The following is an 18,576-nucleotide window of genomic DNA, read 5'->3' as shown; positions in this document are numbered from 1 at the left end:
CTGAATGAGAGGTGGCCGTGCGTACGACCTCTTAGACTTGCGTCAGCAGACTGTCAGCGGATGCTTATGTTCTTGGAACAAGAAACGTGATAGATGGACAGTGAAGTGTTCTCTGGGTTACCAAAATAGAAACACGTCTTCTATGCGGTTCACATCTTCGAGTGTGGACACACCTTGTAATTACTTACAGCTGTTGTAAGTGCTATGCGTGACGGAGAAAAATATAATACTCGCGCGTCATTACGTGTCCTTGTTAGCGCCGCGCTGTTCACTTGGAGATACTTACGCCAAGAATACAAAAGTAAAGTAAGCTAAGAAACAAAGACGGTGTTTCAGTTCTCTATAGAGTAGCCGTTCGTGAAGTCCATTGCCCCTGTCCATTCATCACATAAACAAGTGTTAAATACACAGGAGGGCATACAGGCCTGTAATTGTAAACTAAGAGTTTAAGTGTATTGCAACAGGGATTAATGAAAAAATCGTCTCGCTATCGTACCCACGGAGTCTCGAGTTGTTATACCACGAAGAACATACGCAATAATTTGTTCCGCGGGAAAGCATGATTTTAGTGAGCGGCGCCTCTCGGTATCAGCTGCTCTTCCACGAATATGGATGCCGCATCTGCGGTTCATAATGCGTGCGCCAGTGTGGGGGAGTCCAAATAACCTATCACTTTTTTGTGAACAGCATACGTTTTTCCTACTTCCCGGAGCTCGACGGGCTAGTTAATATAATTGTTGGAGTTTTACGTCCCAAAACCATGATACGAATATTAGGGACGCCGTAGTAGAGGGCTCCGGAAATTTCGACCATCTGGTGATCTTTAACGTGGACCTAAATAAGTACCCGGGCCTCTAGCATTTCGCCTCCATCGAAATGCGGCCGCCGCGGCCGGGATTCGATCCCAGACCTTCAGGCCAGCCTTCGAGCACCGTAACCACTAGACCACCGTGGCAGGTGACGCTAGTTGCCAACCTAAGTTCACAAGAAGTACTGTCGATAAGAATGGCCTTCCGGCGCATAAAGAAGGCTCGCCTGGTTGGGGTACCTAGTGCAACCCACTAAAACGATATCACCCCCATCGATTATTGTGGTCACGTAGAGTGGATGCTGTTTTCAGGTTACGGACGTCAGCTTCCAGACGCTGCACTGTCACTAGCTCTTAAATGACGGGTTTAACGTCGTAAAGCGGAGTGTGAACTATGAGAGCTGCACCATGTTTTGAAGTGGTCACTGGAATGGAGATTATTTTTCTGCACATAGGAATGTTCGAGGTGCGCTAAACTTAGGGTCCAAAGAAGAATTTATTTCGCTCCCTTTTTCCCCCCTGTACTTTGATTGCATAACCGGGAATTGAGCCCGCGATGTGTGTTCGTGCAGCCAGTGCCACAGCCTCTGAGGCAATGCTGCGGATGTCAGCGATATGCTTTATGGCGTGTTCATAAACGCGTGCACACTCGTAACTGCTTAGAAATTTTCTGATGTTAATGCTAATGGTAAAAAAAACCTTTAAGAAAGGTGACAGGGGAAACACTCCATTTATAGAAATCCATTTATGCTTCTCGGGAGAGCCAGCCGTGTACTTCGACGAAGCAAGAAAACCAGTGTATTGTATCCCCTAGAGTATCTATAGAGAGCACTGAAAACCGCATTCAACCGACTAATACACAGGGATCCCTGTATAACCTTAATGTCGAAGGAGTCTGAATATCTCGAACCACCACTGATCCCAGCCTCAGCGTTTTGCATGGCCTCGTAAACAGACTGTCAATCTTCTGATACGAAGTTGGTACGTGTTGGCCGTAGCGGGCACGGGGCAGACGTTGTGGGACGATTGAACAGTGTTCTGTATTCTGAACCAGCAGCTTTTTTTTAAAGGGGGGGGGGGGCGTAGAGGAGGATATTAGTTCCTTCAATAAGTGTTATCAGATTCCTTGAAATTAATTGATGGTCCGAACTATCTTGTTACGTCACAGCTTCTCTTTAGTTGCACTGTTATCGTCGCGAACATATACCTATTTAGCGTCGTAATGTCTCGCACTACCTCGTTCTTGCTATTCAGTATACGCGCTAGATTATAGTGAATAACATAAACGCAGCGCAATCGTGACACAATTATTGCCGCAAGCATCGCTTCGCTTCGACACGTCCGTTTGAGGGAGGAGGCGTCTGTTGCACGCTAAACAAACAACATTCGGCAAGCTGCACGCAAATGTGCCAGCACACCGCGCGTGAAAGAAAGTTAATACATGTAGAACGACGCCACCAAAGCAGGCATGTTTTCGAAACACCTAAAGACGTTAGGTTACAGCTGTAATTAATTAAATGTAAGGCTTCGCTTACAGAAGGCTGTAACAAAGGTAGAGTACCGATAATCCGTGTTTCGAGCATTGCATTCACATTATTCGTGAGAATACATAACATTCTATCGCTTATAGCCACCGCCTTCTCCCACGTGGCATATAATTATTCTAAATATTCCGCCTTCCCCATCGATGATGCACGTAGCGTAAGTCGCACTCATGTTTATTACGGCGGAGAGGGAAAGTCAGCAGTCTTCAGTTTGGAGATAATGTGTTTGAATACAGAATTCATCTGCCTAAACACTCCTCGAAACGTTTGGCCTTATGGTTAAGTATGTATCGCTCACATCTTGCACACAGTCAAGCTGCTACGCGACAGTTGTTATCTCGCGCTCGCAGTGCGCGACTATTTCCCACGCGATATTCTTAAGACCCCGCATTGAAGTGTACTTTCCCATACGGGCTCGCCCCAAAAGACAAGAAAACACGCGATCAAACACGATTGTTCGCTGTGCCATTGAAAGGGAAGGTCGCTATCTCGACTTGTCGATAACCACTGGCGCTACAAAATAAAAAGAGAGAACTTGGCCTCCCACGACTGATCCGCCCAACAATTGTATCAAAGTTACCAGGAGGTTCGAGCAAATTATAACATTCGGAGCAATCATATAGGACGCATCATTGTACCACGAGTTTTCTGCTTTAACAATGCCTAAATGAGGACTACTAGTAAAGCATACGGCTTCGAATGCAGATAAGCTAGCTCCAAATCAACAGTACTACCCATGCGGTTCTAGACTATACTTATCCTGATAATGTACTTATACTTACAATGTACTTATCACGAATAAATGCAATGCCCCAAAGTTTCAAGTAGCAGAATAAAGTTAAAATGCACGCTATACGAGGAAACCGACGTAATTATTTTTCGGCACCAATACGGATCGTTTGCTCACAAGATAAAATCAAAAGTAAAGTTTGCAACGCGACGCAAGCAACGGACTTTGCATCATTGGAATAATATCACCATATTTGGTTAACGTGAATGTGCAGCTATCTGGAATGAAGGTATGACGCTACGGCTTCGTTAAAGAAGTCGCGGTTGATTCGCAGCTGTCAAAGTTCACCGACATGCGTTTTTATCAGCGAAAACTTAAAAAAAAGGGGGGGGGGGAAGCTCGACCAACGGTGCTCACTGGGAGCAAGTGCAAAGTCCAGAGAATTATCTTTGACTTGTTTCTGCGTGGGCTAATAATACTGGGAAAAAGAAGATGGCAGAATCGGAATCGTATATTTGACAAAGATACCCGGGAAAAGAAAAAGAGACTGACGAGATCACGTGTACGAATACACGTATCTTGTATTAGTTTTGACTCTTGTACCAGCCGCGTCACGAGCACCTTCTGTGAAAACTCGGAATGTACCGTTCATACGAGCTTTATCGGAACATTTTGGCGCGCTGCTTACAGGAAGAAACGTACGGTCTTAACACACTGAAGCCCGGCGATTATTTCAACCTTGTTCAGTGCAAATATAGAAGCGACTGATTCTGCACGTATGAGCAAGTTCGCCTGGTGACGTAGATTGAATGGGAGCCGCACGCGTGCAAGTAGTTTCTTCTATACTTGTTCTTGCACTTCGGCCGCTTCACAGCTGCGGGCGGGTATTAGTTCACGCTTGTATTACGCAGAATTGCCTTCCTCAGTGGCAAACTCAAAGCCGGAGTATCAATCGGGGTAGGGCTACGGCAGTGAGCAGCATCCTGACATTTTATAACCGTCTATCACAAATATATCCATGCACAACATCGACGCAGATTTTCGCCGCATATTTCAGGGACACTTTCTTGAGCGCACATATCTGCTTAATTTGGCGTTCCATGGCAAAATATATTAGTGTATTCCGAATATTATGCACGTGCTTCTGGAACTAAGCTACAGTGTGAAAGGAAAACACAATCAACTCGCTGCAACTTGCAGGATTTTGTTGACGGCAGCGCATGCGCGTGTTCGAAAGAGCCCGTAGCGCGACCAAGAACAAGGCGTCGCAGGATTGATTCACCTCTCGGTTCGGGAAACAATCTACCGAAGTTGAAGAGAGCTGACGAGCTGGTATTTAGAGCAACGAACTTGAGTTCAAGCTGGTACGAAGTGGTTGCACGTTGTAATTGCCTACCCATGAGAACAGCGTCCGGCCATTACATCACTGTGCCTAGCCCACACACACACCCCAGGAAACAGTCGATGATCCCTACCTTTCCGAGAAATCCTGTGCTACCCGTGAGCAGGACGTTCTTGCCGCTGAAGAACTCCAGCATGCCCGGTCGACGGGGACTGGACATGTCCGAACTCATGTCTGCGTCTCGCGCTATGGTGGCGGCGGTTTCCCCAGCGGGTCTCTCAGGCTGGGCGGCTTGCTCCGTACGAGGTGTTAATGCGGACGACGACTTCACCGCGCACGCGAGGATCCGGAGAGCTGCTCCGAGTAAAGACCGTTCGGCTCGGCTGAGAGCTGACTCTTGAATGAGTGGCACGGTAGCCCGACAAGAACCTTTCGCTCGCGATGACGTCAGACGGTTCACCCGGGAGGTCGCCTTGACGGCACACGGCGACGACGGTTTGTTCGGAAAGGGGTCGAACTTCCGCGCGGCTCTCCGAAGGACGCCCGCCGAGAAAGGAGGGAGGGGAACTTGGTGATAGCCTTCTCAAAGTGCTCTTCCCACGGGCTCAGTGGAGGAGGAGAGGTGGATGGTGGCCGCCGCCGCACAGTGCGCCGTTATCTCCGCGCGCGCACACACAAACACGAGCACTGGCCGTCCAAGAAGATCGACTGTCCCAACTGCCCCTTGTTTGGGTGCGCACAAAATCAGCCGGGCGGGAAAGCACCGAGTGACCGACCCACCCGTTGAAGCCGTTATCTGACGACACTAAACCGGTGGTTCGTCACTGCAGGGATGCGCTTTCCATCAGAGATAGCGATTGGCTCGCGTTCCGCAAGGTGCTCGCTCTTCCCCGGTTACCGAAATTCCGTGGACGTGCTTCTAGTGTCTCCGCGCGAGTGACTGACAGACGGAACGGCGTCGAGCAAGCAAGCCGGGCGACACCCCCGCGATGCGAGGAGGGAGGACGGCAGCTGTGCGACGACACCTCTCTCCTCAACGAAGTCTTGCGGAGGGAGAAGCGAAGGAAACGGCGCACACAGTTTTGTGGCGGCACAGCCAGCGCTTGAATAATGTTGCTGCTCACTATTAATAAACCATGAGGTGGGACGCCTTTCCCCCGAGTCCGATGGCACTAACACTGATCCTCCGGATTATATCGAGTCCGAGGAACTACATGCAAGACGCTTTCGTATACGGCTCAAGTTCAAGGCGTCATGACGTGACGCATCTTCACGGATGCCGGAATGCACGCGGCAACAGATCGGCCAGTAGGAGGAGTCAACAGCTTCGACAAGCGAGCGAGTGGCGTCACGCACAAGTGGTCACGCACCCGAAGCTGTTGGAATTCTTGTACACCGTTGTTTTGTTGTTTTGCCCACCTTAACGAAAGCGACAGAATCAACTGAAAGACGGCAGTCAAGTGTTGTACTAGACAAGCGTGCCACATCATGAAATAAGCGTAAACGCCCACACGTGCTCGCTGACAGCATTCGAAAAAGGAGTGGGGAGTGTTCCACGTGCAGCATTGTCACTCTTCCGTTAAAACACTCAAACATCGATTGAAAAGCAGCCTTCCACTTGAGCTCGCAACATGATGACATGTATGTCCCCGAAGATTTCATTTCCTTTGTTTTGTTCGCGCCAGCGTAATGTTGCCGATATTTCCCATTGTCATTTTTTTCGCAAGGATCATTACTTGACAGAGGTTTGTGCGTGGAAATAATCTACTTGCAGAATGAAGTCAGTGGGATAGAGTTAAAAACGTTGGAGTACACAGAGTGTGAACTCACGGAAAAGCGACAACGATACCGTCAGTATCAGCTCAGGCAAAGCAGACCTCTTGCTGCACAAACAGCTAGCTTGAGCCATACTTGGCGATAACTTAAAACGTGAGGAGCAGACTCGGCACGAAGGTTTCAGTGGTGTCGGTGGGTGTCCGATCGCGCTGCTCACAGCATGTAATCAAGTAGCTAACTGCAAGTTATACTTAATACGATCCTGGCTGTAGCTGGGCGGCACATGGGCGGCTAAGTCACATGAGGCAACAAATGAGATCGCTTGGTTTACCCTGAACGTGAAGTAAAAACAGGGTGAAAAGTAAGCGAAAATATAGTGATAAACGCTGCCCGTTTTTAAAAACTTCGTTCCAACGAGCAGCTTTATCGACATGTCCTTGGTTTCGTTTTCTTCAGTGTATACCTGTTGTCCCATATCTTCGGAAGCCCTGGTTAGCACATTCGGTGTCATTCCCTTATTTGCATGCCTATCTGTGGACGCGTTGGCACAGACGTTTGCTTGTCGCTGAAGAGATCAGGCATGAGAGCGGCATCAAGCATACTACACTATTGGCACATGAAACAATTGTCAGGTGGCCGCTTGATGCCGTACTCAAGGTTAAGAAGGCAACTTTAGATGCTGTCGAGATATGAAATCGGGCTCAGTGAGACTTAATACAGCGCCAAGGGCGGGCAGCAAGGGGTGCCGTTGGCCAAGGGACACCACGGATTAACCTTGACCATCTGTGGCGTTCCACGAACGCGCGCTCATAGTTCATTACACGGTTGTTTCTGCATCTCAGCCTTCCGCAACCGCGCTTGCCGCAGCCAGGAATCGAAGCTGTGACCTCGTAGGAAGCAGCGACAATGCGCCGGAACCGTTAAGGTGAGGGCATGCGAGTGTAAACGATGCCAAGCTGTAAGGCGGCACAGTTACTGCGAACTTGCCTTGAGTGCTACACTCTCGTCAACCGAGAAAGAAGCAGCTGGGAGGCGGAAAACAACATTGCAGAAACGTCCCTGCGGCACCTGCACAATGCAGTTGAAAGCTTTTACTTTATTTTCTTATATTATCAGTAATTCTTGCAAGAAAGAGAGAACGGAGGCACCGTTGATTTCTGTTTGTTTCACTTATTCCAAACCTTGCGAACTTCGCAGCTACGTTAGGTGTTGACGTCAGCTCAATGACAGTCTCGCACCACACATGTGAAGACCGACAGCCGAAGGCAGACGCTGCGGCGAATGAAAATGACAGTCAAGTGATGAAATAGCAGGATGCCTGGAGAAGGCACTGTGGGAACGGTATACCTACAGACACCACGACGAATGCATTAGTAAATCACGTTTTATACATCTGCCGGCGTGAACAGAGTCGACGAAAATCGCCCAAACGCAACCGCAGACTGGCGAGCGAGAGTCTGTGCGAAACACGTTCTCCAACGGCCTTCGCGAAGGAGCCCATTAGGTAAAGCACGGACAGCAGTCTCAGGCATAGTATTTTTGCCCAAGGTGCGAAGTACTGAGAATGTTAGCTAGAAAACAGTTTTGTGCAGTTAGTGTTGGTATGGAATATTTACTGCGATAGTGACACTGCGCTAAACACCTTGCATCAATGTACGAAGTAATGCGTATTAGCTCTCGGTACTCTGTATGCTTCGCACTTCGAGTGAACCTGCCATTTTTCTTCTTGCTAATCAGAGTGGACGATTGGTCGTGTATGGGTGATTCATGGTCTTGATCACCCATACACTGCGCAGAAGAAGACAGGGACGACGAAACAGACAGAGACAAGCGCAGACTTTCAAATGAAGGTTCATTATTGAAGGATCGTGTGTATACATGGGGGTAACAAAAAGTGACAGAATCAAAACGCGCGCAAACACACGCACGCGCAATATACAAGGTAGCAGCGCTAAAAAAAAAGAAAAAAAGGAAACCTTGGCCTACATTTACACGAAGCGAATTAGAAGACTCACTGGCGGCTGCCGTGCGCGCCATTAGCCACGAAATGAAGAATGAGTGAACAATCGTGAAAAGCAAGTTCTTTTTGCTCCTGCTCACAGCACATATCTGCACTATGCGCGTACTCCTCCTTGTGTACAGAGTGCTCTCAGCTCAAGAAAGCGTCGACATCATAGTACAAGCACCTTTCGTAATTTTTCACAAGAATGCAGACGTCATTGCCGAAGTTCCAGTAACTATCTTCTTGCTGACTTCGATGCGACAGTCTTATTTACTTTTACTACTCACGCGAAGGTAAAGGTCTACGACAGAATAGTTCTACCTTTATTACTATTTTTGTTTCGTTCTTCTTGGTGGTTACTCCAGCACCTTTTCCCCGGCCATGCAAACACGATCCGCGATATTCTCGCATTCTCTCGAATCCACGAGAGACGCCGCGCAGCCAAGCGTGCCGAGGAAGTGGCCGCTCAAGACCGTATGTATAAACCGCCAGTTTCTCGACTCACGCTGCTTCTCTCTTCCGAAATTCCTTCTCTCAGCATGCCGTAATTAACCGCACGTAGGTCGTCCCGATAGACTACCTCCCGCCATATTCTTGTCGACACACACATAGACACGCCAAGACACCTGATGTAAAGAAAGTGCACTTTAAAACGAAAGTCCGCGAGCGAAAGTAGCGAGATCCATCTTTCTTTCTTTCTTTCTTTCTTTCTTTCTTTCTTTCTTTCTTTCTTTCTTTCTTTCTTTCTTTCTTTCTTTCTTTCTTTCTTTCTTTCTTTCTTTCTTTCTTTCTTTCTTTCTTTCTTTCTTTCTTTCTTTCTTTCTTTCTTTCTTTCTATCGCATTGCGCAGTGTTTCCTCCAAACTGTTTCCTCCCTCCATGCCAGTAATTGGACCTTCATCTTCGTGCTTAGCAGCGCAACACTACAGTTGCCATATAGGTAACAACGACGGTCATGAGTTCATATCCAGGCACCAATGAAATATGGCAACGTGAAATGCAAGTCACTTCGATAAACGATCAGACTGCCACATCAGAAACGGCTGATCGCCGAAAGCCCATGATCGAGAGTCATTCACGATCAGTCATTGGGAAAAAGGCGCATGTGACCGGCGCACCTTGCAGGGCTGCATATCTGTACGCTCGCCGGCGCCGGGTTTATCGCGTACTACGCCGCCACCAAAATCTGCGAGTTATAACAAGCTTCGCTTAAAAGGCTGCGTTTTCCTGAGCCATAAAATCGGCATCTGCAAAGACGTGCACTGCGCTGCTCAAACATGCGAGTCGTTTCACTCAAAAACGATTCTGTGTTTAGACCTTGGCGCACGTTAAAAAACCACAAGCGGCAAAAATTATCCGATGTGCCTCACTACGGCGTGCCTCATAATCGGATAGTGGTTCTGACACGTAGAGACCAGAGAATTCAAGTATTTTCATCGACGTGTGGGTCATCTCAGTCGTCGTTTCGTTGCCCTTCCGGTATTAACTTTGTCCGTTCCGCGGTATCTTTCCACCAAAGCGTTAATTATACCGTGGAAATACCGTTTTTAACGCTATATATAGAACCTTTCCGGATCGAGTACAGAAACAGTGTTACGAAAATGTTCAGGAAGCTCTATGTCCAGTGGAGCGAAGCCGGCAGCTCAACGAAACCTCTCATATTAATGAAATCGAGGTGTTCTCAATGAATCCGGCAGCATCTGTTTCCGCATTTCCTGAAGGCGAGGCCACGCCTTGTGGCGATAAAATCAATCAATCAATCAATCAATCAATCAATCAATCAATCAATCAATCAATCAATCAATCAATCAATCAATCAATCAATCAATCAATCAATCAATCAATCAAATACTTTACGCTTTTTGTATTGGAAAGTGGGATTGAGTTAGACGCGGGTAAACACGGTATTCTGCGCACCAAACCTATGAACGTTCGAGTAACGGCTGCAAACAATCGAAGGGGTGAGACCAGACGTGCGTACAACATACGCAGATCACGCGTATGGCGCAGTATACACGGGCTCTTTCTCTTTCCATTAGCTTCCTTCCTTTGTTGGCGACGATTATTAGTTTCTTCCTGCTAAGAGCCGGCATTCCGCCAATTTCCTGGATGCGCGATCACTACTCCTACGTCGACATCGCTCGACTCGGGTGTGTAAACTAATGGCAAGACATGTTGTGAGTCGCCTGCGCATTTGTATCGTCACCACGAAGCGCGTTATGCTGCGCCATTCTACTCGCCTGGTCAGCTGGACAATCGCAGTTCCCTTACCTTTAAAGAAAGGAAAAGAAAAAAAAGCAAGGTTGTGAACGAGACGATGCATAATAGGCAGGTGTCCAGGAAAGCGAAGATGGCGTGAAGAATGTCATATAACGAATACCTTCGGACCTTTCTCTTGCATCTTTGCGAAGAGTCCCTCTTATTGATGAGTATGTCCTCCATTCGTCAAATTACTCATCCATTGCAACGCAGCTATTTTGCCTGACGTCTATCCCAGATAATGTTCTGCACTCTTTCCTAGCATAAACATCCCTTCCTCGTTGTCTTCTCGCTGAAGCGCTCGTCTTCTATCAAACTTGCACAGTCATTCCTCGTAACCATGTCATTAATGTTTGCGACTATAATCACAGTACGAGACCTGTTTCAACGTGCATGCTTTTCTTACCACTAGATGCGAGCATCTCCGCATTTCCTTTGATCCACGATGACATCTGTGCAAGTTTCCTGCTACGCTAAAATGACGAATATAGCAGTAAATTAAATTTCTTTCCAACGTATGCTAGTAAAATGCAGCTTGCGACCAACACTTTCGACCGCCCCCCTTAATCACATGAGGGGGCAGGGGGGTAGTCGCAAAGTCTACCCTATACTTTACTCAGTTGTACCTATAGGCCGTCATTGTTTAGAGAACCGGGTTATGTCCACGCAGGTTTTTGACAATAATGGCGGCGGAGATCAACACTGAAACTTTTTGCATTCCAAGAACTGCTTACTTCCCATATTTACTCCCGGAAAGCCAAGGACCAAAGGCAGGCCATTGTGAGAAACACGTCATCGCGTCATTTTCACTTTTTTTTTTATCTGTTGTTAAGCGTATTGTCTTGCGGACTCGACCAAGGGGGGAGGGTGGGGGCTACCATGAAACACTTTGCCCCCTATAATGGGGAATTCCGTTCGCGCCTATGGTTGTGCGTCTATAGCGATGAACGACTTTTATTGTCCCATTACACATTTTCCCTCGCAATCGAAACTAAGAGCCAGTTACCACGACGAATCTGTTCGCTAACGTACAGAAACGCGTTAGTGCAAATGGCATGGTCCCATAAAGCACCAAGATGTCCGCTTTCTATCGACGCAGACATGTGCAGGTATTATACAAACGTCAAGGCATAACGCATAGCCCGTGTCCACTTTTCTCGAACGTTGCAAGGTGCGGTCTCTGTATCAGCGGTCTTGCAATCCCCGCCGATTTGAGCGAAATGATGGCCTTCTATCGAGGTCGTGTTTTGGCGATAGCCCGTCGCAGGGCCCTCGGTGGCAGCAAAAGTTTCCCTGAAAGAGTTACGATCAAAGGTCGCAAGGAAGGCACCGCCAAGGTGAGAATAGTTTGCCGCATAACGCGCGCAATAGTGTGCGCCGCTTTCGGCCGCGCAAATTTTGCGTGCGAGGTCGTTCCGTGCGGCTCGTGCAAGCATTATCGCCAGCTGTGCGATAAAGTCGAGGGAATATTTTTCTCTTTTTTTTTATCCAAGTCCGAGATATGTGAAAGAGGAAAATTCCTTGCTTCATATAGTATGTATTGCTGCAGGGTGGCACGTCCCAGTCAGGCAATTACTAAGCCTTTAGTTGTGTCGCTCCAAGGAAATTTTGTATCGTTTTTGCCTTGAATAAACCTAACCAAACTAAACCAAACCAAATATCAGACCATACGTTCACCAGCGGTATTGTAGGAATTATCAGAAGTAACTAACATCTTACATAAAGCGACGCAGATGGTGAAACGCGTAATTTCACAAATTAATATTTGTAATCTGTTCTACTTTTCTCAATGATAGCTTAGACTTTGCGTTTATAATCTTCCTAGATATCCTTGTTCTGGAAACATATGTTACTCCCTAACCCTACTCGCCACCAACAACACTGGAACATTCCATTCTGTAGAACAAACTTTGGGCGACAAATGCGGCGTTTTACTGTTCCTCTGTTATAACTTCCTTCAGAGAAAAATAACAATTGAAAAATGCACTCCACGTGACATTAGGGAAGCGCTTTTATCGTGAAAATAGAGGAAGTCGTGGTTCAGACATTAGTGGAACTGTCTATATATACAGTATCGCGCTTGTGTTGATGCACATCTTAAGCTGTACTTTGCAATTCGGGTATAGCGGGGAGGCCGTTCATGTTTGTTACAGTTTATTTGCATAGCAATGTTGTTCATGTATATAGTATTTTGTGTTCTGTTATATATATATTTTGCATTGTACTTTGGAATTTGAGCAGTCACAAACTGCTTACGTATATTAGAGTTTCTGTGCATAACATAATTGTACAATACGGTCCACTGTTAAAGGGAAGGCTGCATTGAGCACCTTTCACTTTGCTGGCCCTTTAACAGCAAGTGGACAGGTAAACATTGTTCATGCACTGCACGAGTCAGTCAAAAAGAGGCAGGACTGTCAAACACCAGTATTTCTACGCAAATCTAAGCCACTATGTTTTTGGAAGAGAGCGTAATCCAAACATGCCCTGCACGGAAGTGTTCCGTTTAACAGTGGACCCGTCTGTGCATGCATATTTTCACTTGTACTGCGCAAAACCTTCGATGGTCTACGTTGGTTGATCCATCACCCATACGTCCTCGTTGCTCTCCGTGTATCAGGGAGGCTCGGGTCCTCCTCAAGTGGCAAACGTCACTTTTCTCCCGAGATGAAATTAAAAAAAAAATGAATTGAATAAACGGCGAATACATTGATTTCATCAACGTAGTGCCAAGTTGGGGAGCTCTCAGTCTAGGCTGTGTCGGACAACCTTGACAGGCACTTAAGGACATAGTCAACCGTATACCTGCCTGCAGGCAACGTTGGTAGAGCTGGATATTGGCTACAGTAAGCTAATCCGGTTGTAAGAGAGGAAGGCATATAGACAGTTGGGCTAGGGCGAGGGTACTGCTTGCGCAGCCGTTGCACGAGGGTCATTAAAGGTGAGACCCCGCGCGTTTTCGAACGTAATGCATTGGATGGACTTTGACGATGTTTCACCTGTGTGCCCCATGTCGCGCCGTCACGCGGAGGCTTAAGCAAGAACGTAGCGTTTTTTGTTTCGACTTATATTTAGTGCAGGCACGCGAATCGTTCCGCCTACATTCGATTCTATGAATAGGTGTTGTATGATTCTATATGGTGGCCGTGGATGGATTCTATGACTAGGTGGCCGTGGCTGAAGGAAATATCTTGCCTGATCTTTCTCCAACCCTCTAAGCACATGTGAATTACATATACACGGTGAGATGTCTTCTGCTGATCGCTCCATGATAACATAACACTAGGCCAAAAAGAAATGTTCGATAAGCGCGAGAAGTCGTTATTGGTGTTGACATCGACAAAAACACGGTCGCTGCGATATTTTTTTCATGGATGTATACAACTGTGCTGGTGGGATCATCGGATTACGTGGATGCTGGATGCTGGTGACCGTTTTCGAGTCAGCTGGTCAGCTGCTTCAATGACAAGAGCTTTTTATCGTCTTGGGATACATCTGATTTCGGAGCAGCGACATTGATTGGTTGTAAATTAACCTCCAAGGGTTGGTACGCAGTTTACTGGAGGCACTTACAAACATTCAACCTGCAGGTTCTGCACACTGTTACATAAGGGTAGGAATTATGGCGTCGTTTGTTGGATTGCCAGAGCTCCGCGTTGGCGAACGAGTCCTGTCTTTTCATGTCGTCTGCGTTATTTTCGTGCTCCTAGTAGCCTAATATGTTAATTACTCAAGGCAACTAGACAAGATTTGTGCTTAAACGTGCTTTGAATGCTGACCCACAGGTCGCGGGATCGAATGCTGGCCTCGGCGGCTGCATTTTCAGTGGGGGCGAAAATGCTTGAGGCCCATGTGCTTAGATTTAGGTGCATGTTAAAGAACCCCAGGTGGTCTAAATTTCCGGAGCTTTCCACTACGGCGTCTCTTATAATCATATCGTGCATTTGGGGCGTTAAACCGCAACAATTATTATTACATTACTAGTGCTTTGACGACTTCAATATTCCGAATATCGGAACTTAATATGGGTTCATACGGCTTACGAATTATGCAGCATGAACGATTTGCATGTCATGGCGGCACTCATGTACGGCATGCACGTGACGACACGAGTGCCGCCGCGACTTCATCTGGGTCACCTTATGCCTGCAGTTATGCCCAGCTGCACTAAGGGGACCCAAGGTCTACGTAGCGGAACTGGGCATAATTACAGGCGTAAGACGACCCTGTTGACAACCGGCTTTCCTCATTCTTTCGACAATGTATACCCGCTATTCTATGTAGTGCGCAATCAGAGCACACCTGCAGTAGGCACTGATTCTTCACACTTGTGAGCCGCATCAACACTGGTGAATTCGGTCACCGACCTCAATAGCAGGCATACATTCACTGCGCACAGTGGTTGCGAGGCTGCTAGACACACAGAAGCGAGCTCACTATGCACAGTGAGGCTTAAGACGTCGGCGCGGTTAAAAATAGTTAAAGTCTGAGCAAGCGCATGCAACGTCTCGCAACGCCGAGCAAAACAACAGAAACATTGGCGACATCCGCGACAGCCTCGGTCGAAGCAGTGCGGGAAGGCCTGAGAAACAGCGTGCCAATGACACGGGCAAGGTTTCCGACGCGGCGGCACCTGAGATCGGAGATAAGATGAGAACGCCGCGCCGGTTAATAATAACGAGGGAGGAGGTGCGTATCCTTACAGAGAAAACTGGTTATGGCGGGGGACTTGCAAAACTGATTGAGAATCTACGTCCCTGGAACGTATATACCGCGATAGGGCGCCCTTGCAATATCGCCAGGCGATTCCTGCTTCCGTGAGAGGGGAGGAGTGTTCATCGGAAACAAATCTCAACGCTGCCTGCAGTGGCGATCGAAAGGTCATCCGCGCGCCAGATCTGGGACGGGGCCGTCCTGCGTGCGATGCGGTCGATTGGCGATCACACATCTGGCAGTGCGTCAATGAAAATTTGCCAGGGCATTGGCTCTTGCGACAACCGCAGCCACATCTAAGACACTCTCTCCCATTCCTAGAACTGGATAAGGCGACCGTGAGTTACGCTCTAGGGTGAGCGTCATTGCGAGCTAGGCGGCTGTGGGCAGAGTTGATTGGAATCGCATCGCGCACTGTAACACACACACGTGGTAAAAGAGAGAGGACCGGGTGTGGCCGGGTTTCTTCTACTCAGATCTCTTTCATTTTCACCAAATACCCGCATTTTGTTACTAGTGTTTCAGGAAAATGTCCGTAGCAGTTAGTGGGGTATATCTGCCCTCGCAGAAGTTTGAACCTATAATAAACGGCTGCGTAATACGAAAAGTAGAGCAATAACTGAAACTCCTCAAGGTTATAAAAACAGAGGAAGTGACGCACAAGAAGCATTGCCTGCCGGATGCCCTGCGTCATATGAGTGACCATACCCAGATTGAACGTTGTTATGGCGTACCGGCGACGAACCCAAAGTCTGAATTTGGCAGTAGCGGCCACATTAGACGTGGACGTTGAATGCAAGCACTTTAGAGAGTGTTGAGAAAACCGTGCACATATATTAGAGAACGTGATGCCAAGAAAACAGTTTATAGACTACGACGGCATCTGTCATGGCCCAAATATCGCATGCACTGCGAAAATCACATCTCAGTGGGCTGTTGTTACAACTGTTGTGCATTACAACAGTACATCGCCCAATTAAGAAAAGAACGTCGTGTTCTATGCGTGTATTCCCTAACGTATCATCCGGTCCTCTCACCCCAACGGAGCACTGACGTAGTCCGAGGGGGAGGGTTGTTGGGGGTTCAACCCCCCCCCCCCCCTCCACACACACACACATAAAATTTTCCAATTTTGCACGTGTATATATACAGGGACACATACAGACCCATACACGAACATGCATGAAGGGTGGTTGAACCCTCAACCCCGAAAAAAAAATTCTGGCTACGCGACTGCACCGGAGGCTCTCCCCTTGTCTTGCAGTCCAAATGTACGTTATCTGAAAGCATCGTGTCGTTAAATGATTTGATCTTCAGAACTCACTTGTGCGCACAACAACAAAATAAGCGCTCCGTTGTCTTATTTGTGGTTCCCCTTCTATGCCACCACATGCGCAAAATTATGCGTGCCGCAAAACAAAAATAACAAGATTCTGTTGTGGAGGTAATTCCGGACGTTAAACTCTTTTAGCTGCCGCTATTTACCCCCTTCATCAAGGACATTCATGCGCAACACCAACAAAGCTGGAAGGCGCGTTGGGTCACCTTGAACTCTGAACGCCGGTGGCGGAGGGGGTGCGTGGAAAGCTAGCCGCCGTTTTCTAGAAAACAAATTATACACGTCACGGCAGCAACGCCGCTAACGTTTCCAGACCCTGCGGTGTTACGCACTTCTTGCCCCGCCACTCTTCTTTCCTCGGATGAGGCGGCTGAGCAAGTGCAACCACAATACTCAAGTTCAAGCGCTGAGAAATTCGCAGATGCTTAGCGAATGCATACAGCGCGACAGCAGCTGCCACTGACGTTGTCGAAAGTAAGAGACTTTTTAAGACCCATGTTATACATTCCGTCCACAGAACTTCGTAACAGGACTATAAATACCTCTGTACTGCCCACCTCAAATTTCGCCTCCTAGCCCGCAAAAATCACCTCCGTGTTCAAATACACGTCCTCATTCATCCATGCGTTTAATTTTCGTGGTCTGCATTATATCTCACTGGGAAAATTAAATTTGAGGTTCTCAGTGCCAAAGCGATATCATAACGATATCGTTATGAGAAACGCATAACACACGTTGACACAGCTGTACTTTAGATACCAGACATTGTCACGAATGAACGAAGGGGTTACATACAACCTTCTAAAGGCAACAGACAGCGAAGCCAAGGAAAGCATTAGGGAAGTCACGTGCAGTTTTTAATTGAGGTACTACGAAATGAACGGAAATGGAAGTGGGCGAATTAACTTGCCACCGGTGGGGATCGAACCCAGAGCCTTCGCATTACGCGTGCTGTCGTCACTCCACCCAGAGCAAGGTCAACGTGCAGGGGCGTAGCCAGAAATTTTTTTCGGGGGGGGTTCAACCATACTTTATGTATGTTCGTACGTGCGTTTGTATGTGTGCGTGCCTATATACGCAAGCAAAACTGAAAAATTTCGGGGGGGGGGTTGAACCCCCCAACCCCCCCCCCCCCCCCTTGCTACGCCCCTGCTATATGGATCCCCCACACATCACCGACACTGAAGTTATTGCCTCATTCAGCAGCCTTTTCTTTCTTCCTTTCTTTCTTTCTTTCTTTCTTTCTTTCTTTCTTTCTTTCTTTCTTTCTTTCTTTCTTTCTTTCTTTCTTTCTTTCTTTCTTTCTTTCTTTCTTTCTTTCTTTCTTTCTTTCTTTCTTTCTTTCTGTTTCTATACATCTTTCGTTACAATACAAGCCTCATTTCTTAAAGCGCGCAGCAAGACAAGGGGAGCAAGAAACGAGGAGTGCAAAGGCGAGGATAAAGCGAAGGAACGTTTCCTCGTCCCCCTGCCTTCCTCATCGCTGCACCACTTAGTATTATGCAAACCAACTGGCCCAAACCAGTATCATTAAAAGACCTATCATGCTCTCTTTTGACAGCGGCAGTGTTTCTTCGTCGAAGCGTTTGTATACTCCTCCCGTCATAATAATGACGTTGAATACAGGAAAAAGATCAAAGATCTAAATGAGGAAAGCCTTGCGCGCATCTCGCTGGACGCCATCCATAAAGTCTGAACCACCTGCGCGTCGTATAAAAAGACGATCGCACAGCGAGTTGTCCGCTAGTCGACGTATTGCGTAGTCATCGGTTTGCAGCCGAAGCCAGCATGCTGTCTGACAAACACGTATTGTTTTCCTTTCTGGTTGGGCGACGGTCATTCCATATCATAATTAAACAGCCTGTTGACGAACTTGCGCGTGCCGTATTGCATATGTGCAGGCAAATAAAGCAAAAAGCGACTGCATCAAGAACTACGAGGGAATGCAGTCACAGCATGAACTTAAACTGGTCTCACCTGCAGATGCAAGAGAGGAGCGTGTAACGAAAGGTGCCCAAATCAGCCATGCATGTCTGCCGCTATCGTACTTGCACGTTGACAGGG

The 18,576-nt window shown here is 47.4% G+C and overlaps 1 protein-coding gene across 1 annotated transcript in view; it reads right to left on the bottom strand.

Annotated features, from left to right (window-relative positions):
• LOC119382550 (putative fatty acyl-CoA reductase CG5065) overlaps window positions 1-4,761 on the bottom strand; it is a 29,697-nt gene extending 24,936 nt beyond the window's left edge. The window contains exon 1 of the mRNA XM_037650299.2: window positions 4,558-4,761. Within this exon, the coding sequence (XP_037506227.1) occupies window positions 4,558-4,656 (99 nt within the window). The 5' untranslated portion in view covers window positions 4,657-4,761. The remainder of the gene's footprint in view (window positions 1-4,557) is intronic.
• Between the last annotated feature and the right edge of the window lie 13,815 nt (window positions 4,762-18,576).

The sequence above is a fragment of the Rhipicephalus sanguineus genome, chromosome 2 (genome assembly GCF_013339695.2).
Source record: "Rhipicephalus sanguineus isolate Rsan-2018 chromosome 2, BIME_Rsan_1.4, whole genome shotgun sequence".
Lineage (NCBI taxonomy): Eukaryota > Metazoa > Arthropoda > Arachnida > Ixodida > Ixodidae > Rhipicephalus > Rhipicephalus sanguineus.
Note: the sequence above shows the minus strand (reverse complement) of the source record. Positions and strands in the feature narration are given on the sequence as shown.